The following is a 24,102-nucleotide window of genomic DNA, read 5'->3' on the forward strand; positions in this document are numbered from 1 at the left end:
AGAGCAAATGACCATAGGTCTATACTCCATACTAACACGGCATGCACTACAATTCGACGTCCTGATAAACCGACCATAAATTTTTAGTACTACAATTTTATATTAACATTAAAGCATAAAAGATGATTGTGACCATTCGCGAGTCGTAGCTGATAGTTTATCAGTAATTAGGCAGATCAATGTGCCTATAGATGAACTATATATTAGTATTCAAATTAATATTGATTTTCATGTATTAAACCTAATCTTGCTAATCGAGATGTTGGCACACACCCATGTTAGACTTAGAGTAGAGTAAATTATTCTAACAAATTGATAAATTCACTCATCCAGCTTTGGCTTTGTTTTTACCATGTTATAAAAATGAGATTTCACAACCAATGGCATAATGTGTTCGAAAGACCATCTCCAGCTAGCAATGTTGAAAAATAGAGTGCAACACCAAAACCATTGCGTGTGGTTAAGTTGTTCTACTCACGTAAGCTACGACAAAATTAATTGCGTTCGTAAAAGAATCAAAATTGAAGTGTCATTAAATTGAGGACATAATTGTCTAATCTTTTGCTTTTTCTCGAATGCTTTCATTAATTTTAGTTATAACTTATACCACCAAGATTAAAGACACCTTTTAAAGCTAACTAGCGTGAATATATAAACAAATTAGTGTCTCTAATTGACTAAAAAAGTCCTTACACACTCTTTTATTTATTATAGTCTAAGAAACTCGAAAGTAGCATAGTACTCATTTGTTCTGACTATACGTGAGTGACATTATACCCTCACCGTTTGAACTATTGAAGGACACACAAGTATGACTTTATAACTATTTTTCTTTCTTCATTGTCAAATTTTTAGAGATTCTTGAAATTCATCCTTAAACCCCTCACAAAGTTGACGCTGATGACCAAATTACTAGTAATAACGCCTGAAATCACACAAAATAATAAAGAAAAAACAATGAAACTTGGTTGCAAGAGGATTTGAAAGAAGAAAGATGAAAATTTTAGTAAATAATTTGTTCAAACATGTGCAAGTGGGTAGTGATAAAATGCAAACTCTATATATTGTACAAATTTCAAATTTTTCAACAGTGTCAACACAACGTCAACACAATGTAAAATTTCAAGAATTTGTTGTCAACACAATGTTAACCATTGACACTGTTGATATTTTCTGTTGCTGTTATTTTATCATCTGCTGATATTTTTAACGGTCCAGATCATAGTTTGAAATTTGTACAATATTTAGAATTTGCATTGGATTACGTCCCTACGCAAGTGTGCAGTGACATTATTAGTGTATTATACACTTAAAATGTGAGCACCTATCAATATTTTAACTTGGTACGTACAAACCTACCTTGAACGGAAGTGTAGTTGAAAGGGCATTAATGGGATACATAGCAAGATTAAGTGAAAATTAATTTTGCTCCCATCTATATATTAGACACCACCACCATCCATCAACATCTCAACTCCACAAAACACACATATTCATTTCAAATAGCAAGATGTCTCTGATCACCGACGAAATCAGAGCTGCCGCATCGGAGATGTACCGCGGCGACCACATCTGCCAGGAGAAATCCAAGTTCCTCCTCACCGAAATGGGGCTTCCCAACGGGCTCCTCCCTCTCCGAGACATCATCGAGGTCGGCTACATCAAGGACACAGGCTTCGTGTGGCTCATCCAGAAGAACAAATGCGACCACCGCTTCGAGAAGATCGGGCGGCCCGTGCAGTACGGCGCCGAGGTCACGGCCTACGTGGAGCAGAAGAGGATCAAGAAGCTCACGGGCGTCAAGGCCAAGGAGATGCTGATGTGGCTCACCATATGCGACATCTACATCAACGATCCCCCCACCGGCAAGATCACCTTCAAGAGCCCCACGGGCCTCTCCCGCTCCTTCCCTGTCGACTCCTTTGTGATCGAGGATGGCAGCGCGGCGATCAAGCCCGAGCCTGTCAAGGAGGTTTAGGGTTTGAGATATAGATACATCATTAACTTATCAATGTCGCTCCTCTTTTATTTTCATTTCTAATGTTCTAGCTGAGTGTCATCAACCAGAGCTCTATGTGTTTTTATTTACTTTTTACAATTAGATTTAAGCTAATTATCATTAGACTCTGTTCGGTATCATGTAATTGAGCATGTGAAATTGGAATTGGAATGGGAGTCTTCAATTCCAAATCTACACTTTAAGCTAATTATCATTAGACTCTGTTTAGTATCATGTAATTAGGTATGTGGAATTGGAATTGGAGTCTTCAATTCCAAATCTAATTTTAGTCATGCAAAAAAATTTGGATTTGGAAATGAATTGAGTTACAATTCTAAGTCCACAATTTGAATTGCATACGATCAAAAGTAGATATAATTGGAATTTTAAATAGTTACAAAATTAGGTGTCTTCTCACACACTGCACACAATACACACAGTATACACACTGCACACAATACACACACACTTGCACACACAATGCACACAATACACACTTGCGCGTACAATGCACACAATACACACACACTTGCACATTCAATGCACACAATACACACACTTGCACACAATGCACATAATACACACACTACACACACTTGCGCATACACACTACACATGCACATGCAATATATAATTCAATTCCATAGGGATTACTTATTATATCATTTTTACCGAACAAAGAATTCAGAATTAAATTATAATTCAATTTCATACAATTATAATTCAATTATAATTTCGTGTACTGGAATTTTGATTCATAATCAAAATATCTCCGCTTAGAATTTTGATTCATTAATCCATAATTAAATACTAATAGTAGGTAGTTAATAAAACAAGGTCCACTATTTTCTTTTTTGAGAATTATTTGACGTATAGTGGTGACAATGAATAAGGTAGTAGTACAATTTAATACATTCACTAAAGAATAGTGCTGTAAATGATATTTTTATGTTTAGTAGGAGACTCGGAGTACACTTTTTAATGAATAATATTGATATGATTTAGGTTAAATAGTGATTTAAATTATTAAGTTTGACCAAAATCTAGTCTATCCCATAAAATTTGGAATCTGCTAATTAAATCACGAAGTTTCAGTTTTTCTAATTTATCCCATGGGTCGAATATTAGGTGGAATCTTTGTTGATGTGAATTGAGATTTAAATCACGAAAAAGTTGCGTGTATAATCAAAAGTGTAATCACATTGAGCTTGATCTTAAAGTTGGATTGAGATTTCAAGATGGATTTCAATGTAGAGATGCAAGAATTCCACATGAAATTTGACCCATGGGATAAACTAGAAAGATTGAAACTTCGTGATTTAATTAGCGGATTTCAAACTTTGTGGAATAGAATATATTTTGTCCAAACTTAGTGATTTAAATGGCTATTTACCCTATGATTTATTCCCTCACATTAAATCTTTATGCATGTGTACTGATTGAGAAATTCAAAATTTAAACCTTTAATTGGACAGTGGTTATTATATATAGTTTGTGGGTCCTGTTAGGGTGAGATTTTTGGGCCTAGTTGAGAACTAAGATGCATTTTCAGCCACTTATGTATAATTTTCGCGTGATGTCAACTACAGAGACATTATGTCAACTAGGGGGCATAATTGTCATTTTTGTGCGATGTCAACTACAGAGACATTATGTCAACTACGATGTCAACAACAAATGTTATTTATGTCAACTATTATGTCAACAACAACATTTTACAAATAATTAATGTCAACAACAAATATTTTTATGTCAACGACCCATATTATTTATGTCAACAACAACGTTTCACATGGAGTATAATATATGTAGTTGATATTATATGGATGTAGTTGACATGAATTATATATGTAATTGGTATGGATTGTACACATAGTTGACATGATATGTGTATAGTTGACATGAATTGTATATGTAGTTGATATGAATTGTATAGGTAGTTGACATTATATGTGTGTAGTTGACATGAATTGTATATGTAGTTGAAAAAAAAAAATAAAATAAAAAATTAAAATAATTTTTTTTAAATTTTTTTAAAAAAATTAAAATTAGAAAAAGTATTTATTGAATAAAATATACCATGAAATTACCATTTTGTCCTTTCATAATTAATTAATCTAAAATTTTTTTCTTGTGATAAATTCTGGATCACTCATTTAATAAAAATGTAACTGATAATGCATCTCAATTCTCAATTAGGCTAAAAAATCTCAATTGATCACGAATTTAAACTTTTTGAATGAGAGTTGTCGTGCGGTACACGTGAGCTCCGCTGATTGGAAAAGTTCTAAAACTAAGTTTTCTAATTAAAGAAAATTGGCCACTTTTTGTTTCATGGTTTCTTAATTTTGGACCTAGCAACTAGTAATTCTGTGCAATTAACGCAAATTGCGTTGAAGTGAAGAATTTTGTGCTGTAACAAAAACAGTAAGCTTGCTTACAAAAATTAGGTGAACCGTCAGAATGCTTGCTTATAAAATTGACTAGATTTTGTCTTCTTATAAAGAGACTTCGAGGCTCAAGAGGACCCTGACATAGTCTATACTGTACTGATTATTATTAAGGAACCAAAAGAAAAAAAAATCAAAATTCAAAACAACAAAAATTAAAATCAGTAAAGGACAATAGGTCAAGTCGTTGAGAAACGCTCTATCCACAAAATAATACCCTGGCTTGCACTATAGTTTGTGTGTATGTCCTCAAAGGTAAAACGATCTCAAGTTTACATCTCTATCCTATAAACAAATGTGGGATTTGGGTGAGGAGAATAGAAAATACAATAAGCAAGTCATCTCTCAAGTTCCCTTTTTCTGTACATGCATATAGATGTTCGTTTGCTCGATTCTTGAACCCATCAAATTCGTTGGTATTTAGCAGTTTGAGATGCACTAGGAAGAAATTATTTTATCTTTGGAGACAATATGTCAATCCAAGAATATCAACCGATCATGATTTGTCTCGTGAAAAGTAAAAAGAATGTAGTACTTTCAAGTGCAGAAACCAAGTTTAAAATCTGAGGCTAAGGAAAGATTAATGATATAACTCAATCTCAATATCAAAACTTGCCCTCTGTTTTATGATAACAGAGTCACTATTTGTATTTTGTGTCATGAAGAATCAGTGCAATATGCCAGGACGAAGCATGCATGTACTAGTTGACATATACTTTTATAAGATTAGAAAATCAGGAAAGATTAATGATATAACTCAATCTCAATATCATGAATTCATGACTAATGGTGTTAGTTTTTGGGGAGCTTTGCACGAATATCAAAAACCTTGTTACCTAATTTGAGGGGAGGAAGAAAGTGAAAGAGAAAATTGGATAAAGTAGGAAAGGAAAAGAGAAAAAGTGAGTAAAGTATCAAAGAGAAAAAGAAAAGGTGGATGATACAGACTAAATAGTATAACTCAGCCAAAAAGACTAGCATGTTAGGAGAGATAACTCAATTAGTCTATATACCCCACACCAGTTGTGTTTCACAATCGATGTGGGAATTGAGTCCATAACATTCAACCCTCCTTTAAGGGCCAACGTCCTCATTGGTCACGGCTGGTTCTTTGCCAGACCACCACTCCGAGTTCTCGTTAGTCACGGCGGATTCTTTGCCCGGCCACCACTCCAAGTCGTTTGGGCTCTCAATGAAAGCACCAATTTGTTGTTAGTGAGATTTAGAATATTGAACAAAACAGAAAATCTGAAAGTCGTGATAAATCACTTTTAGATCGAATCAATTTCGGTGGTTCTACCAAAATATTTGATCGGATACAATTCAGAGAAATCAGAACTTTAATATGTTGATATATGAGAATAATCTAGAACCAAAAGAATCAATCAGATTTTGAAGAAGATGAACCAGTGCATCTGTAGATGAACCAGTGCATCTGTTGAGGAAAAAAACCGAATTAACTGTTTTTCAAAAGGTTTTCGAAATTGCAAATTAGTCCTTCGACTTTCAGAAATTACATTTTCGGATGAATTTCTTACACAACTCGACCCCAGCCAGGGGCTCTGCCCCTTGGACCCCGCTACCCGGGGCCGCTGCCCCCGGACCCCCGTCCATCATAATGAATTCAAATAAGCGTGCACTCCGCACTTCCATACTTATATGATGTATCATTATGATAATACTGATCAATCAAGTTAACCCAATTACACTAAAATATCCAATATTTGTTAAGGGAATTCTTCCCTTAACGTACTCGACGATCGATTTGGAGATCGCCGGCGGAGGGACGGAGGTAGTCGCGGGCTTTCCTGACAATCACACCTGAACTAGGGTTCTTTGCAGAAAAGAAAAACAAAGGTAAATAGAGAAAATAAGTTATTTCATTGATGATTAATAAAATAACAATATCTCACTTTTATAGCTAATGACACTAGGGTTGATTCGACCTACGGGAATTAACAAAGAAAACCCAAAAAGGAATTGCTCGACCCAAAAGTGTTAAATTGATGTTCAGCCCAAAACAAATGATAATAAAATAATAAAACAACAATCTAAACAATCTTCCCTTCAAGGTGAGACGTAGTCCCCATACTTGTCTGGTCTTCTTGACACCCTCTTCGGACACAGGCTCCTGGCTGGTAAGCTCGGTGTCTCCTCTCTCTGGCTGGTTGTGTCGAAGTCCAGTTGGTCGTGCTCCTCTGGCAGAGCTTGTGTGCTTGGAGTCGCTTGCGGCTGCTGCACGTCGGGGTTTGAGGTTTCTCCCGTATCAGTGGATAATAATTTAAAGTAAACACTTTACTTATAAATATGACTATTGGTTGTGGACAACCCAAAATGGATCGGTGGAGCTATTTTTCATGACAGGAGAGCACTATAATTCACTCAAAGATCAATTTTCCTTTATATAAAATGTAGTAAAAGATCAAACATAGTAGAAATGAAAGAATAAATAATTGAGATGAATATAATGTACGATAAATGAATGAATTCGATCACAAAAATATCTTAATATAAAAATAACTGCAAAAGGTATAAACACATGAGATAAGGAATATGCTGAAATGGTGAAATGGGATAACTAATAAGGAATTAACCAAACAAGCCTTACAATGATGATTACTTTAAAGGCGTTTTTGTGCATATAAGAACAAACGGATTATTATTTCACTTTTCGACAAGAAATGATCAAATGCGCAGTTGTACTAAACATAGAGAAATGGGACTACATGAATATGAATATATCCTCACTCTATTAGTACAATATGTTGCATCCACGCAACACTAATAGGCCAAGCCCACCCTTCCAAAATATAAGAGGGCTCTCCTATTTTCCCTTTGCTATATATCTATATATTCGTATACAACATTTTGGCTTCTATAACATATAACAAATGGAAAAACTACTATCCTATCGTCTGTACATTAGCAATACATGTATACGTATGGTGTTGTTTCGAATCAAAGTAGAAATAGATCAGACAAGAATCTGAGACTTGGCAAGCCTGCGCGAGCACTTCTTGCGGTTTAAGTTGCTCAAACCGCAAATACAGTTTTCAAGGATATCATAGTCTTCCTCCCAGAACAAAAGGGCAGCTGCATCGGGCTTCTCCATCAGGATTTTCGTTGTCAGGTATCCTGCAATAGACCATGTCTGGTACAACCGCGCCTGCTTCCCTATAAACTTCCCACTCCTTGTGTCGTAGTATTCAGGCCACCCATCCAGAGAAAGCCGTTTCTCAGCTATGTCCAGAGCCTTCTTCGCCAGATCCGTCCTATGCATTTTCATGCACGCCAGTGTGAACTAAGTAACAAAACAAACCACCATCTCATGAGACAACGACATCTTTAACTAACTTTCTGTCAAAAGCGATTATCCAAATGAAGCAAATAAGAGTTATTCTTACCTGCCACAGAAGTGTTGGCCAGGATCCACCGTTATGATACGACCAAGGTCTGCAGAAAGTCCAATGATATTCAGAAAACCACAAGGGATAGATGATATATAAAACTGCATCTATATCGAAGCAATTTTCTGGTAAAGTTGTTATAGGAACTCACGTATTCTTAGGATCGCTTCCAGTGATTATTCGCCACTCCTCTGACTCTACAGCAGGGTAACATATTTTAAGTGGCATTTGACCGATAAGATCATCCCATTTGGCTTCTATCAGATTTAATACAGCCTCATTCTGTCTCGGGGTACCCAGAGATGATACAATGGACCAGAGGTTTCCGAGAGTGAAGAACCTAAAATCCATATGAGCTGGCTGCAAGTTGCCAATCAGATAACCGCCCGTCTCAGGAATCCAATCCATTAACCAATGAGGAATTTGATCAGGGTATATATTAAATTTGTTAGTGGCTTCAGTGGAGTACTCCTCAGTCTTATAGCGATAGATCTCATTAATTTTCTTCAGATCAACCCAATAATATTCCCTTATGTGAAACGACAATGCACTGAGTCTATTGTTGATAGCCCTCACCAAATTCTTGGATCCCTCGTCTAACGCAAGCATCTCACGAGAGCACCGAAGTGCTGAGTAAAATAGGGACTGAAAAATAAAATAAAAAAGGAATCATTCATGAGACTTGAATAAATTTGACCTGCAGTACAAATTGGAACTGCTTACGTGCACAAACACATGAAGCTCTAAGAGAGTTGCAATTCATCTTTATTATACATCAACAGAACATGTATGAATCCCATTACTAACTTTGCATTTCCACCATATAAACTAGAAACTATGGAGCTAATAAAGAATAAAGAAAACAAATAAAAATGAAAATATTAAAAAAAAAAAGGTTCAGAAATATTGTTAGATGTGGTAGCAGCCAAAAGTCGTTTGAAATTTTTTTTTCACATTCTAAAATCTGATAAGAAACAAACCATTCTTACGAGGATATGCAGCAAACTTACTTGAATCTCCAGTGGATGACCATGAATACCCATCCGTCGATCTATCATACAGGAACCATCTGTAACAAGTAAAGTGGGAAACATGTCGAAACCATCTGACAAACAGAGATTTAGAATGAGCTTTATCCCTGTCTGAACATCCACTCTTTCCTGCAATCCGTAGTCCCCAGTGAGCTTCCCATAAGCCCGCAGTAAGATGATCCACCAGAGTCCTAGATAAATGATAAACAGTTGCAACATCACAGAAATGAAAAGAAAAAAAAATGAAGCTAATAAAGTTTGACTGCTTAAATGTATCAAGCAGCGACTAGGCGTTTACTGTTAAACAGTTGTAACTCCAATATCGAAAGAGTGCAATGAGAGAAGTAAACAGAGAAGAAAAAAGAAACAATATTGCCAAGCAGTGACACTGTAGCTAATGAAGAAACAACTTGCATACCAGAGTCTACAGGAGCTACACGGCCAATAGCCGATTCCCCAAAATCTGGATCAAGAACTTCTTCAAACTTATTATCATCTAGAGCAACAGACCTAACTTTAAAACTTGCTGGCATTAATCCTTGTCCAGGACTATAGCAATCCACCGTTTTCTCCCAACTCTTGAAAATGAAGCAGCATGAATCAAGTAGCCACATCAACAGTTAATCACGGATTCATACAAAACCAGGAAAGAGAAGGAACATTCATTTAACAGCTTAAATAGTGAGTTGATCTGTTTATGTCGTTTACATCAGAAATTGAGTACATCCTTAAATTAAATAGAATAATAAAAATTGTGAGCAAATTCCCAGTTACATAGAAGATGCATTGAGTAATCAAAATCCCAGTCCAACTGTTAAAACAACTCTAGCGATCAAGCTTAATAATGCAATCATTAAAGCTATTTTTTATTTTACTTGCTCGAAAATGTGCAACAAAGTTTACGGCTTCAGTCACTTCAAGTTTATATTTCCTGAATTTTGCAGTAGATATTAAAATGTCACACCCTAAAGCCTAATCCCTAAACACATGGAATCTTGCAGTAGATATTAAATTGATACAATAGCATTAGGCATTGTTAAAAAAAACATCTTGAAGTCAACAATCTTCTCCAATTAAAACAATAGAGCTTAAACTGAAGTTTCATATTTGGGTTTCACATAAAGTTTATAATGCTTCAAGTTCTTGAATTTCTCACAATTTATTCCCAGGCCATGCGAATTTCATAAGACTGGCGTTTTATCATTTGACCACGACTACAACAGATTCCTCGGCCTTGACTAAAGCTGCTAAATTGAGAAAAAAGTGGTTTCAAAATTGTTATAGCTTCTCAAAAACCTTCCTAATTTTTCTCCTTTTCCTTCTCCATACCTAAATTTTGACTTGGATCATTACTTACATAAATCTTCCTAATTATTCAAAATGAAGAATCTAACTAATCTAAAATTCATTGAATCTATACATCGATGCTCCATTTTCGAATGTCTAAAACACGAAGTTTGCACAAAATTAGGCATACTCAACAAAAAAGAAAACACACAATCAAAAGAAGTGAGAGAGCAGACTACCTGCAGCTGCAGGGTGTGAAGCAAGAAGTTCCTGACAATCTCTCCCTCACCCTTGAGCAGAAAGGCGAAGGCGGAAGGGACGAAATCCCTTATAAACACCTGATCGTAGTTAAGCGGCGTTTTGTCATTGGGATCATTCGCCGCCACAGTACCCACAGGGCTCCCGCAATACGTGACGACGGCGTTCCTCAGTAGCTTCCACGCCTCCTTCTCCGTCTCAGACTCCTCCTTCCCCACCTCCCTCGAGCATTCACTCTTCCGCACATTAACCCCACCCTCAACCCTCTCATCCGCGCCGATTTTCTCCTCTTGCAGCGGCTTCACATTGATGCCGCTCTGCACGTAAATTCTATCGAAATTCTTGTCGTTGGCGCGGCTCTCCACCGACGCTGAGAAATTCCTCAAATCCGGCGCAGCTCTGGCAACTAGGAAATGGGTATTCGCCCTATTGCTGAAATTGAAATGGCGGGAGCTGGAGAAGACTCTCGATTGGCCCCATGTCGAGTTCGTCCGACCTAGAATGGCTTTCAAGCCGAAAGAAGTGGGCGCAGAGGTATGCAATTGGAAACCGGAGCAATAATTGGGATTGGGTAAGAAATTAGAGGATTTGGGGAGAAAAAGGGTGTTTTTGGAGGGCAACAGGATTCTACAACACGGCTTCATGTTGATGAATTTGAATATAGCGGTCATTTCATTCGATCAAAAACTCTCAATTTGAGTTGTGAGGAAGATTAGTGGGGTTTTGAGGAACGAAGATTTAGTTAACTTGAAGTGAAAAATGGATTGCAGAAATGAAAAGAAGGGAAGATTTAGCGGATAAGAGGATTCAGAAATGAATGGGGAAGCCAATGTTAGATTCTTGGACACGTGGGAATATTTATTGGCGACTTAGCGGCGGCCTTCATTTTGGATCGTGTGAGGTCAAATTTTTACTTATGTTTTTTACTTTTTCAATTTTGTATTAATTTTTTTATAAAATATTTTTAAGGACGGAACTAGTGATAAAATACTCCTGAAAGAAATAGAATTTCACTTTTATTCTTATTCGCACTGTATTTATTCAAACATCAAAAATAAGTACATAACTATATCTACTATGTATTCACAGTATCAAATTTCATTCAAACGAAACAACAATTATAAGGGGATCGATCTTATACATGTGAGCAATATTGACCCAAGTTATAACAAGATAAAATATAATAATCCTAAAATAAATTGGTATAAAAAAAGGATAGCGAATAAGTTCATTAAGGTTATTTGTAACAATGTTACTTTAAAGTGATCTTAATAACACATTTCAAATTATTTTTGTAAAGTATAAATTATTTTAAAAGTTTCAATTTTTTCAATCTTTGAAGATAGTTTTTTTTGAAGCACATCCTCCAAAATTGTTCTTCAATCTATTAAATAAAATGAATTTTTTCATTCGTGGGAAAAAACAAACCCAGGGTAAAGTTCGTGATATTATTTGTCAATTTTAAAGTTCGTGGGAAAAATCCAACCTTTTGAAAGTTTCGTGATATTAGATGCCAATATCCCAAAAAAAAAAAAAGTTTCCACTTAACCATCCTTTCTTCCACCTCCCCTTATGATCTTTTCTCTCTTACTAACATCCAAATCAAATCCACTCCAGAAACAGATTAGAATCAGATATCAATTCCCATCTAAGTGTGAACTAATATTTGAAACAAAAAAAATATCAAAAAATCATTACTATCCCAATCACTTATGGTTAAAAAGCTACACAGAACACAAAGGCACTCTGATATATAAATGTACAACAGAAACACTGTAGGGTCACACTTGTATTGCTTCAAGAAATCATGATCTCACTTGAAACTCACCTCCTCTTGTGAGAGCCCGGAAACCTTTATGCGGTCGAGAAAGTGGATTCTTCAGGTCCAGCTTATCGATTTTTAAGCCAGAGAGAGCGACCCCCATGATCCGGAAAGCAACTTGGAAAGTGGGAAATACATGAAGCCGCTCCACACCTGTTTCAAGCACTAAGGTTCCAGACATAGACGGAGCTTTATCTTTTGGCATCCGCCCGATTGTCCAGGAGCAGGTCTGCAGAAACAGGCGATGCCAAAGTGCAGTGACATTAGCAATAATACAATACAAACTACTTCCAGTACCACAAAAATCCTAGATTTATACTAGTATTTAACTGTATGTGAGAAACATTTGTATGTTCAGTTGGTGTCTTCAATATAATGGTCAGATAACTAGGTTGACATTCACTACTGGAGAACTCATACCTTGTCAGCAAGAACATTTACAGATCCATAATTTGGAGAAAGATCAGATGACGTAACGCAAGGTGGTAGTCGGAATTCAACTGTAATATTGTCAATTGACTTTCCAGGATCATTCCGAATTCCAACTAAAACACTTATACGACATGTCCCTGAATCTGAAGTGAATTGTGGCTTCACATATATCGGAGTACTCTTCAACTTCTTCACCCTGAAAGGTAACAATGTGTATTTAAACTAGAGTGTAAAGTCTGCATACAAAATGCACGAGCACACTGAGACTCTGCAAACCTGTAACTCATGAGCTTAAACTGTCCATCAGGTGGCACAAAGGATAAAATCTGGTTTAATTCCCAGGGCCGAAGTCTAACACAAGGGTGAAATCTCACGTCATTAAATATTGAAGGGTTCGCAAACGACAGAGTGAGATCGGGGAGACCTGACAAATTTGAATTTACTTGAACTTCACCATATATCTCGCATTTCACCAGATTCCCATCTCTAAGCAGAACGATGAGAAGGTTAGAGGATAAGAGTAATCAGAATGTGATACAATAAATAGATAAAGAATGTGATACAATAAATACAACATTCAACAGCTGTGTATGTTTCGATCAAGAACATCAAGGAAATATAATTTTAAAACAATACAATCCGAAAGAAAATTCGGTAATGCCAACAATTTAATCTTTAATAAGTTACCAGGGCTAGTCTTCTACCCAATCCCCACAACGTCTCTTACAATTAAATGCTCTCATAATTTTTTGAAGTGGGAAGACGAGTGAATGACAGAACTAAAGTTAAAGCCCGCCAAGCTTCTGCAGTTAGAAGATTGTGAAATAGGCTTGAGATAGAAGCAAGAAGTAAAAGTTCCTATAAAGAATAAATTGTTTTGAGAAATATAGTGATTGATGTAATTTAGCAAGTGCATACCACAACCTTAACATTGGTGCTCTTTTTTAGCAGATGAGAAGTTCCACATTGGAAAATACAAAGTATCTGTAACATTTATGTTTGCAACTTGATTTGGCCCTTTTATCCCCAGAATACCAGACCACCAAAGAGTAGAGTTGAAGAGACACACACACACACCCAGAAATTGATAACCGAAGAGCCAAATATGCTGTATTAGATTGAGAAATTGAGCAGAACTTTCTACAAAATCAAATTTCAGATATTAATGCAAAGAGAGGTACACATAAGTTTCTAGGTAATAGGTATTGCAATGCACCTGTTTATGGTAGCATCCATTTCTTCCACTAGATCAACATAAACTTCATTGGTGGCATGCTTAAGGTCTGTTTTTCTCCATGGAACACAAGAAGCAGTTGCCCCTGGAAGTGTATTGCTCACATTGGACGTATTACCAGTGACAACACTCAAAACCTTACTAACAATGTTTGGAGGAGCTATCATTTCCCTTAGGATATTAGGTTCTGTTGTTAGAGGGAAGCCATTGTCAATCATCTCATCTAGCAGCTGCATAGCATTTAGTTCAGTCATCTTAGGATTTTAAAATAGCTTAGAAGGATATCACATGAATTATAAATGCAAAAACATAGAAAATTACATTGACAAATGACCCATTATTTATAAGCAATAAAACAATTGCTCATGTAGATAAATAGTTTTTTATGAACATGTGTCCCTTCTATCTATTGTCTAACCCAAGCCAATGAAACTTCTTCTGTAAAAAATTCTGACTAGGCATTTAAGGACTTACAGCAATAAATGCTCCTTCATAGTAACACATACTGAATCCAAAATATTCAAGACCAATCCCAACAAACATATTGCAACAGATTTTTTACAATGTTTCCTGTCACATCACTGTATGATCCAATTTATAAACCATATCTATAAGACCAACCAAATAGACAAATGAATATGCATATGACATATAAAAAGCACCACCCTACAAATGTTAATAACAAATTTTTCACTGTCGTTATGTGTGCATACGCCAAATTATCTTTAAAAAAATGGCAAAATCACAGAAAATAGATACCTCATAAACAATAACAAAGTTATCCTTAATCAGATCTTCATTCAAGCCATCCAAATAATTTGAAAGAACATCAGCTACCCTGCAAAGGAACTAGAAATCAAACTGTCAAGTGTTTAATAACATCTGCTCAATCTATACTATAAATCCATACTGCATTGCATGGTGTGGCAGTATAAGATAAGAGACTCATTAAGAATGTTAAAAAACAGCAACGTCTGGCAACTTATTTTTTTTATACATGTGTTCTGTTTCTACAGTGCATGCTTGCATGCCTGAATACATTCTCGTCTCGATAGTCGATACCTTCTACTGACGATGTGTACCATATTTGTAACTCTCTGTGGCATCAAATAATTCTACTATCACTGTGTTAATGAATGGAGTCCTAACACAATGCACATAGCCATATGTACAATAAACTCTCTTGCTGCATCGAATGGTTCTTAGGATGGTTGTGGCAAGTAAGAAAAGTTTTATGTTCATGTTTTTAGAGACGGAACTATGACAGTGGTATAAAAATGCAGAGCAACAACCAAAACAATGATTTCACATGGCACTTGCAGTGTGATGATTCTTGTGCTTAATTGAAATTATAATTTAAGCTTCCAATGGTTTTTTGAAATATGTAGGCTTTCTAATAACAATTTCTCATACATTTAGTTGTCCTAAGACATGCACTTTATATTCAAGCACACAAAAAGATAGTGAGAGCTTTAGTCGGTCGCTCAATCCTTCAAGGAATTTATATTGTAAATGCCAGTTCAAGTTTTGGAAGAGGAGTTTGTGAATCCACATTCCCCTTTTAGAACAGAAAGAGCTGACTGTAGTTAAATAAAAGTATCAGGACCTATGGTACCCACCTCAATTGCCATCAAAGGTGGCATCTCAACTTGGGTGCACGCCAAGAAGGTGATCCCCTCACGAACCACTTGAAATAGGTAGTGGGTGGGTGAAGAAATAACAGGTACAAGCTATAACATCACAAGGGAAAGAAAACACATACACAGTAAGAGTCTTTAAACTAAAATAGGCATCAAGTTAACAACACACAGATATAGTGAACAGATATTCGTGCAGAATCGAATCGCATCACAATTATTGCAGCTGGGGATACCTTCAACGAATCACCTTGAGTAAGTATTTGGTTCCAGAACCAATCACATATGGCGCGGTCAACCCTGTGACCAGTAAGCTGTTTCTCAAGCAACACTTCCCTGAAATATCAGATAATATCAATCATCAGCCTACTCACTTTTTCATTCAGCAATTCAGTTACCAAAAGAGAAATCCCATTCTTCAAATTCTACAACAAAATACTACTTTGTTGCAAACTTCTATTGCTGTTGAATAGTGAACCCATATCAGTTGAAACAGAAATTCCATAAACAATTTCTCAAAGCTGGAATACTGCCAGTACATAATGATTTTCAACAACTTAATAATGCCATGAATATTAAATCTAATAACCTTTCAACAATTTATTCTGCCAATACATATTGATTCTCAGTTCTGATAGCTGAATATGTAAAATGTAACCGCTCAAATCTGATCACACCACGATTAATTGACGCATATACCATGAAATAGTTGGGGGAGGAAATGAATGATTAGAGATCATACCCGGAATCTGACAGAAGAAAAATACACTGCAACATGTTTCCGAATTTGTTCCTAAATTTTGTAGAGCACTTGATTTTCTGATCCAATCCGTTTGAAACTCAAATTAATAAAAGGGGGTTGAATTCGTAAATACAAAAGACTTAGGAGGTTATTTGACATATCTCATAACTATTGGGGCCAAACCAAAATTCACCACCCAAATCCCAAAGCTGAGTTCCTGAATTTGTTTAACTGGACTTAAACATCAACACGCGCTTATCAACAACACCTATCTCAAGAGTCGGAATCGAAGGAGATCTTGCAAATCGTAAATCCCCAAAGCATGGATCTTAATCCAGTAAGTTGATTTCTTTACCATTATTCTGTCGTTTTTCAATTATTCAATTGTTATGTAAATTTTCCAAGTGGGGGAATTATGGATGATGAATGCTGTGATTGTTGTTGCGACTAATTAGGTTATTATACGGTAGCATGGATAGGTTAATTTAACTTGTATTTTAAGCTGCATTTCTTGTTCGCGGTCAGTTTCAATCCCGCCATGGCAAGATCGGAATCCTAGGGTGTCATTTTCTGTTGATTTTGAAAGGTTTCAGTTATAAGGCTTTGATGCATTGGTGAATCATGGTGTATGGGTCTCAAATTGGTGAATTGGCTCATAGACTAGGGATTATCCTGTTATGGGGAGTTTTAGAACTTCTTTGGTCCACTCTGCCTGAAAAAAGAAGTTAATTGATTGGGATGCTAAGGCTTCAGATATGTGAAAGTATCAGATGACGATAATATGTTTCAGGGTCATGCAAAACAAAACTATGTTGTGATAGATTTGCAGTTGTTAACTTAACTATGTGCCACCAATCAGCATTATGTCATGGTATATTTCTCATTGAAACCCGTCTTACGCCTGAGTTAATTTTAGAAACATAGCCAATGAATTATTAGATATGCCTTATGCTGTACTTTGCTGATCTGTAGATGGCTTAACTAACTGAGTCAAACACATATGAGGCCCCTACTCTTCTAAGTACTAGAGATTCAACTTGAAGTGCTTTTGTAATTTAATGATTTGCAAAGGACTCCATTCTTTAGGGATGCATGTGATGGCCCTTTACATGTTCTTTCTTATTCATAAAAGTCATGAGTTGGAATATAGGCATCCATATCTGGTTTTGTTAATTCAACAGCATTTTCTTCAAGAATAATCTCTTATGTCAATTGTAGTTCCTTCTGTTTTAGTGAAGTGAGACCTTATATTCCATTCCATCTTACTGAAATACTACGGTGAACCATAAATTTGAGATGCTTTGCAAGTTTGCATATATATAATTCATTTTCAATTTTAAACTGAATGATATGGACATCTTTAGGATGTCTTGATGTACCCTGTGTTTTCATGTATAAGTTCATCAACTTCTGCAATTTGTTGATTGCACATTCCACTATTTGTAGAGCTATTACAAAGTAGTAGGAGTACATTTAACTATAGGTTCAGACAGAAATTGTAGGCATCCTAGAAGTAAAAGTTAATCTGTTCCACAACCTTATGGGCATTTTGATTACATGGATCTAGATAAAATATTATAGTTATGGAATTTTTAAAGTAAATATATTTGTTATCTGCCTTCACTCTTATATTACCTCCACCCCAGAGGAATATAAGAATATGGGGACGAGAGTCGAGAAATAGTGGAGAGAAGTGCAAAAATGCAGATAACTAATTTTTGCCTGCTTTCTTCCTCTACAGCCTCAAGGGGAGAATTATGCTCATCCACAAATATGCTTCTTCCATGTGCTTTTCAAGGTTAATTCATTTCGCTGTTCTGACTTTTTAGCTTGGTTGTTGTCTTCTATTTTGCTCTTGAATTTGTTTATATTCTAATGCCGTGAAAGTGATTTCTTTCTAGGGTGCTGCCTTGGCCTTTTATATTCTTTCAGCCCTATTTGTGGATAATTTTGTCATCATATTTGTGGTCACTGTACTTCTAGCTGCACTTGATTTTTGGGTTGTCAAGAATGTAAGTGGTCGCATCTTAGTGGGCCTCAGGTGGTGGAATGAAATCAATGACGACGGTGAGAGTGTGTGGAAATTTGAATGCCTTGACCAAGAGGTGAGGATATTTTTCCACTTGAAGACTTGAATGCACTGAATCTGTTCTACCCTCCCACAAACATGTTTACCCATTGTTTCCATTTTATTCAGTCAATGGCTCGAATGAACAAGAAGGATTCATGGCTGTTCTGGTGGACCTTATACATTACGGTAAATAAAGACTCTAGAGTTAAGCTACCATACAGATATAATTTAGTTCAATTGGAAAGAATGATGGTTTATAGATGATTATGTTGCAAAGTTTAGCCAGATAAGGATTTACATATCAATGAATGGTGTGTTTAATCCTTGAGTTGTCAATTCTTCAACATCAACCATAAATCATTTTCATGTGAAAGCCTTCTCTATTTAACGTCATCCGATCTTTCTTATTTTTTGCTAATTAATTGAACAATTTATATATTTTCTTGGCAGGCGGTTGCATGGATCTTTTTTGCCATATTCTCATTGATTAGGTTCCAAGCTGATTATCTTCTCGTTGTTGGTGTGTGCTTGACCCTTAGCATTGCTAATATCATCGGCTTCACTAAATGCCGGAAAGGTTCGTCTACTATGGATGCATATCTCAAGTGTCAGATTTTACAATTCTACTTTAGTGACTTAGTCCTCAACTGCTTTTACTTGCTTTATGTATCAATGTGCACATTCTTCTTCTTAGTGCATAAATTACTTTGACTGCTGCTGATGCCGCTACTTGCATTATCTTGCTATTGGTCATACACTTAAACGTTGGACTTTTTTTTAACACATAGTATGTACTCCCTCCGTCCCCCATTAAGAGTCACACTTTTCCATTTCGGCCCGTCCCCAATTAAGAGTCACACTTCATTTTTACCATAAATAGTAAGTAGGTCCCACATTCCACTAACACAATTCACTCACATTTTATTATAAAACCAATATAAAAGGATGGGTCCCACATTCCACTAGCTTTTTCAATCAATTTTTCTTTACATTTCTTAAAACCCGTGCCCGGTCAAAGAGTGACTCCTAATAGGGGACGGAGGGAGTACTTTTTACACTCTATTTTTGTTGTATTTTTGACCAGAGAGAATAATTCATGCAAATTTGAGTCTTATGTTTTAACCCAGAAAGTCAAAATATTTGTCTAATTGTTTCTGTCCATGATATGCTTTTACGAGGTTCACCTTTGTCTTGCAGATGCTAAGAAGCAGCTTCAGCAATTTGCTTCCCAGACCATTGCTTCTCGTTTCCAGTCTACCATTCAGTCAGCATTTAGTGTGGTTTGAGTTGCTTACGCTATCAATCAGAGGAGAAGCGATTTGCAGTCAAGCAGATTTTATTTGTTTATCTTGTAAATGAACATTAAATGTGGTCATATATGTGGAAGTGTTGCTCATATACTGGTGTAGACAGAGGAAGGTGCATGTCTGTGTACCATTTTGATATCTGAAGGTGTTGTAATACGTAAAAGCAAAGGGACATCTTGTTTATTAGGATCTCGTTCTTTTTGGGTCTTTTCATTTGTTCTCATTCTATGGAATTGGAGATGCTATTACACTTTAACATCTACTTAAGCTAGCAAGCAAGTAATAAATTTTGTGAGATGAGTGAATGTTATACCCAGTTTGAGCTTTATCCAATTCAATTCTTGACATAAATATTTAACATAATTATTTGACGAATTCTGGGGATGAAATAAAGTTAGGGGCAAGATTGTCTTAACACAATAGCAATCCAGTTTGGATGTTGAAACAAGACCAAGATAGAGGGAAAATGTGGATATAATGAAGGTTGTGGTTAAGAGAGTGGGCTTGTCTTATCCCTATTGTAAGAATGACAGAGTCCTGAATAATAACCCCATAAAATGTTTATGGGCCATTTGAGTGAACAAACTGATCACGGTGGTTGATATTCATTATGGCTAGTCTGGTGGTGGTGCAGCACAGACAACCGTCTTCCACCGTCCTCTCTTCTTCTCTCTCCGACTTCAACGGCGCCAGACTTACCTCCTCAGTCCAGGTATGCTCAAAATGGCATTCTTTGCTTATGGCCATGGTTTCTAACTAAGATTTTGGTGCAGTTGAGGAGGAAAGTATGGCAGCCGAAAGGAGCATTACGCGTTAGTGCATCGAGTGCCAAGAAAATCCTTATAATGGGAGGCACTCGGTTCATTGGCATATTCTTGTCCAGACTCCTCGTCAAAGAAGGCCATCAGGTTCTACTCATTCTCATCTGCTTTCTAGCATGATCACCATCGATGATTCTGTGTTGATCGTGTTCGTGTTTCAGGTCACACTTTTCACTAGAGGAAAAGCTCCAATTGCTCAACAGCTGCCCGGTGAATCCGAGGCTGATTTCTCTGATTTCTCCTCCAAGGTATACTAGCTTCCATCTCTATAACATCATCAGAGAATGTACATTTCTTCACTTTTGATGTGGTTCTTGTAGATATTACACTTGAAGGGAGACAGACAAGACTTTGATTTTGTCAAGACCAGCCTCGCAGCAGAAGGTTTTGATGTTGTATATGACATCAACGGTGTGTCTCAATCTCTCTTGTTTCATTTTCTTGTTGTAGAACTTCTCCATCATATTTCTTGGCATTGTTTAATAGGGCGCGAAGCAGTTGAAGTTGAACCTATACTTGATGCTCTACCAAACCTTGAACAGTAAGCTTTTTATTTTACCATCTTGGATTATATAGTTGGTTTTATTTCTGAGTGTTGTGTGTGTGTGTACACTTTACAGGTATATATACTGCTCTTCAGCTGGAGTTTACCTCAAAACTGATTATCCTCCACATTATGAGGTCTGACTGTATCTTGTTTAGATCAAACTCAAATCACTTGCATACATATCTTAGCATCTGATATTAGCAAACCGCGCACTTCATTGAAGGTTGATGCAGTTGACCCAAAGAGCAGACACAAGGGCAAGCTCGAGACGGAGAGCTTGCTGGCATCAAGAGATGTGAACTGGACTTCTATAAGGCCAGTCTACATCTATGGGCCATTGAACTACAACCCCGTTGAGGAATGGTTCTTCCACCGCCTGAAAGCAGGCCGTCCCATCCCTGTCCCCAACTCAGGCATACAGATCACACAGCTTGGTCATGTCAAGGTGTCTAACCATGTCCTCTTCACTATACTCTTTCTACTGCTACTTCTACTCAAGGCCAACTTCATTCTTTCGTATCCAAACTTTTCAGGACCTTGCAACCGCCTTCATCAAGGTGCTTGGCAATCCGAATGCAAGCAAGGAAGTGTTCAACATCTCTGGAGATAAATATGTCACATTTGATGGTCTAGCAAGGGCATGTGCTAAGGTAATCCTCACAAAATGCACTTGCAAAAAATTGTCACAATTTATTAGTACTAAACACAGATAAACTGACAGGCTGGTGGATTCCCTGAGCCTGAGATTGTTCACTACAACCCTAAAGAGTTTGATTTCGGCAAGAAGAAGTCGTTCCCTTTCCGGGACCAGGTACACAAAGAAACTATGGCATATCTGTTGTAGTACTCATTGCAAAGATTGCTTAGATGGTTGTTTTATATATGTTTGAATGCAGCATTTCTTTGCATCGATTGACAAGGCGAAGAGCTTGCTGGGATGGACGCCAGAGTTTGATCTGGTGGAAGGTCTTACAGATTCCTACAACCTAGACTTTGGCAGAGGGACATTCAGGAAAGAAGCTGATTTCTCAACTGATGACATTATTCTGGGAAAGTCTCTTGTTCTTCAGTCCTAGAACAAAACACAATCTCTTTTTACTCTTGTTGAGTTTTTCTTTCAATTTTTTGTATGTTGAGTATTGATCTTCTCTGTACATTTGTGAACACTCAATCATAAATTAAATCTCAGTATGAAAATTTGTTGTTTTCGCACAATATGATGCCATAGGCATACATGATCTATCCATGATCCATACGGCGATTGGGGATGACCCACATTCCTCTGACTGACCCCGAAACTGGGGTGTATGTTGCCAAGACAGGGATGCGTGGGCAGGATCACCCCACCCCTGGGATGGAGGGGGACTGGATCTCCACGGTTGGGATGGAGGCGGATAATAATAGTTGCCATAGCCGCCGTCGACTGCAGGGATGCTAGTGCCGGTACTCGCTGCACCAGAACCGCCACTGTAGTACCCGCTGCCCAGGTATCTCAATTCTCCACTGCCAAGGGAATCACTATCTCCACCTTGCATATTGAGACAATAAAAATCTAGAGAAATGAAAATACGGATGTGGATTTGTGAAGTAAAAAATGAGAGAAATAGGTGTATCTATAGAAATAAATTCCGAAATTTTTTTTTAAAAAAAAAAACCACGGCGTCGCCGCGCCTGAAACCCCAATGCCCCTTCCTTGCCGCAAATGCGGCTCTCCCCCGTCCACCCCACCCTGCCGCAGCTCCTTCCCGCCTAGCTATGGCACGCCGCGGCAGCCGCTGCGGCCCCCTCTTGTGGACACTCTTTAGGAGTATTTGTTTTGTTATTTAAAAAATTACACTCTTAATGTATTAAACTGTGATAGTATTTATTATAGATGTATGACTTATGAATTTTGTATTGCTAAAAGTTTGAGTTATTTTCTTAAAATTCAAATTATTTTAAGTTTGTATCAAATTCGAATTACAAGTTCGAATTAACTACGATTTTTCTTAATTTTCGTGCCGGAAAGGAATGCTTTTACTCCTATAGAACGCAGGGAGTACACAATTTAATACTTGCAGTTCGAATTAGATACAAACTACTATGGCACGGATGGGGTGGGCGGAGGAGTATAAAGTTATTATCGACCAAATTAGAGATCCATAGAGACTGGACTTGGGCTGACCTGATGGACTTTTAACTAATTAAATTGAATCACAATTTATTTAAATCCAATCAGAATATTATAATCAGTTGAATAATATTGACCTCACATCCAATATTTGATGTGAATCAAATTGAGTTCTAATTTATCACGTGTTTTACGCATTGTTTGAATATGAAGATGAACTAATTTTGATTCATACGGGTACACGGCTCTTGAATAAAGAAAGTGAATTATGCAGGAAGTTTACTATTTTATGAATCAGTATTGTTATTAAATGGAAGTATGCATATATAACTTGAATTTATTGGGCAGACGTAAGTGCATACATCATCAAATTCATCTTACTCAAAAGATAATAAAGTAAGAAAATTTAACGGGTGCACTTTTTAATTGATACAATAGAAATCAAGCATGAACTAGTACAGTATTACTTATGAAAAGTGATTTAAGCAAGAAATTTACTATTTTATGGAATTGGTCTAATTATAAAATAAAAATATACTGTAACGTGAATTTATTGCATACATCATCAAATTCATACCTAATAAGAAAATAGTAGTAACTGAAAACAAGACAATTTAAGGAAGACACTTTTATAAATCAAACATTAATATAGACGTACCAAACTGTTAAACATGAACTATTAATTATGAAAAGTGAATTAAGCATGAAGTTTATTAAACATGAACTAATACTTATGGAATGTGAATTAAGCATGAAGTTTATTATATTATGAATCGATCTTGTTATTAAAATGGAAATATACATGTATAACTTGAATATATTGAGCAGACGTAAGTGCATACATCATCGAATTTATTGAGCAGACGTAGGTGCATACATCATCGAATATATATGTAGTTAGAACTTAGAAGATAGTAGTAATTGAAAGTAAGCGCACTTAACAATTG

At 36.5% G+C, this 24,102-nt stretch overlaps 5 protein-coding genes and 1 long non-coding RNA gene across 7 annotated transcripts; 3 read left to right on the top strand and 3 right to left on the bottom strand.

Annotated features, from left to right (window-relative positions):
* The first annotated feature begins 1,477 nt into the window (after positions 1–1,477).
* LOC125217604 lies at positions 1,478–2,177 on the top strand. Its single transcript, XM_048119125.1, has one exon. The coding sequence runs from the start codon at positions 1,511–1,513 to the stop codon at positions 1,976–1,978; it is 468 nt and encodes a 155-aa protein (XP_047975082.1). The 5' UTR covers positions 1,478–1,510; the 3' UTR covers positions 1,979–2,177.
* A 4,954-nt stretch (positions 2,178–7,131) lies between these two features.
* LOC125222155 (alkaline/neutral invertase A, mitochondrial-like) lies at positions 7,132–11,287 on the bottom strand. Of its 2 annotated transcripts, XM_048124637.1 has the most exons (7): positions 10,414–11,287; positions 9,306–9,465; positions 8,867–9,078; positions 8,433–8,501; positions 8,008–8,216; positions 7,854–7,902; positions 7,132–7,750 (listed from the first exon to the last, which is right to left on the bottom strand). In XM_048124637.1, the coding sequence occupies exons 1-7, from the start codon at positions 11,101–11,103 to the stop codon at positions 7,424–7,426; spliced, it is 1,716 nt and encodes a 571-aa protein (XP_047980594.1). In that variant the 5' UTR covers positions 11,104–11,287; the 3' UTR covers positions 7,132–7,423. The 2 variants fall into 2 exon arrangements, with proteins under 2 accessions (XP_047980594.1, XP_047980593.1); XM_048124636.1 differs by having other exon boundaries at positions 8,008–8,501; positions 10,414–11,285.
* Positions 11,288–12,054: 767 nt separating this feature from the next.
* On the bottom strand, positions 12,055–16,405 carry LOC125222156 (AP-3 complex subunit mu-like). The gene is made up of 8 exons (XM_048124638.1): positions 16,300–16,405; positions 15,794–15,893; positions 15,540–15,650; positions 14,680–14,769; positions 13,903–14,150; positions 12,963–13,172; positions 12,675–12,882; positions 12,055–12,483 (listed from the first exon to the last, which is right to left on the bottom strand). The coding sequence occupies exons 1-8, from the start codon at positions 16,332–16,334 to the stop codon at positions 12,238–12,240; spliced, it is 1,248 nt and encodes a 415-aa protein (XP_047980595.1). The 5' UTR covers positions 16,335–16,405; the 3' UTR covers positions 12,055–12,237.
* Positions 16,406–16,485: 80 nt separating this feature from the next.
* Positions 16,486–19,866, top strand: LOC125222158 (Golgi apparatus membrane protein-like protein ECHIDNA). The gene is made up of 6 exons (XM_048124640.1): positions 16,486–16,636; positions 18,041–18,097; positions 18,201–18,404; positions 18,497–18,556; positions 18,821–18,947; positions 19,568–19,866. Exons 1-6 carry the CDS (start codon positions 16,622–16,624, stop codon positions 19,654–19,656), a joined length of 552 nt encoding a protein of 183 aa, XP_047980597.1. The 5' UTR covers positions 16,486–16,621; the 3' UTR covers positions 19,657–19,866.
* Positions 19,867–20,225: 359 nt separating this feature from the next.
* LOC125222157 (chloroplast stem-loop binding protein of 41 kDa b, chloroplastic) lies at positions 20,226–22,260 on the top strand. The gene is made up of 10 exons (XM_048124639.1): positions 20,226–20,389; positions 20,451–20,585; positions 20,660–20,746; positions 20,819–20,909; positions 20,985–21,039; positions 21,119–21,179; positions 21,269–21,490; positions 21,579–21,695; positions 21,767–21,856; positions 21,942–22,260. Exons 1-10 carry the CDS (start codon positions 20,288–20,290, stop codon positions 22,119–22,121), a joined length of 1,140 nt encoding a protein of 379 aa, XP_047980596.1. The 5' UTR covers positions 20,226–20,287; the 3' UTR covers positions 22,122–22,260.
* LOC125222159 lies at positions 22,161–22,824 on the bottom strand. Its single transcript, XR_007176483.1, has 2 exons — positions 22,701–22,824; positions 22,161–22,573 (listed from the first exon to the last, which is right to left on the bottom strand). It is a non-coding gene; the product is annotated as an uncharacterized LOC125222159 (long non-coding RNA).
* Between the last annotated feature and the right edge of the window lie 1,278 nt (positions 22,825–24,102).

The sequence above is a fragment of the Salvia hispanica genome, chromosome 4 (genome assembly GCF_023119035.1).
Source record: "Salvia hispanica cultivar TCC Black 2014 chromosome 4, UniMelb_Shisp_WGS_1.0, whole genome shotgun sequence".
Taxonomy (NCBI): Eukaryota; Viridiplantae; Streptophyta; class Magnoliopsida; order Lamiales; family Lamiaceae; genus Salvia; species Salvia hispanica.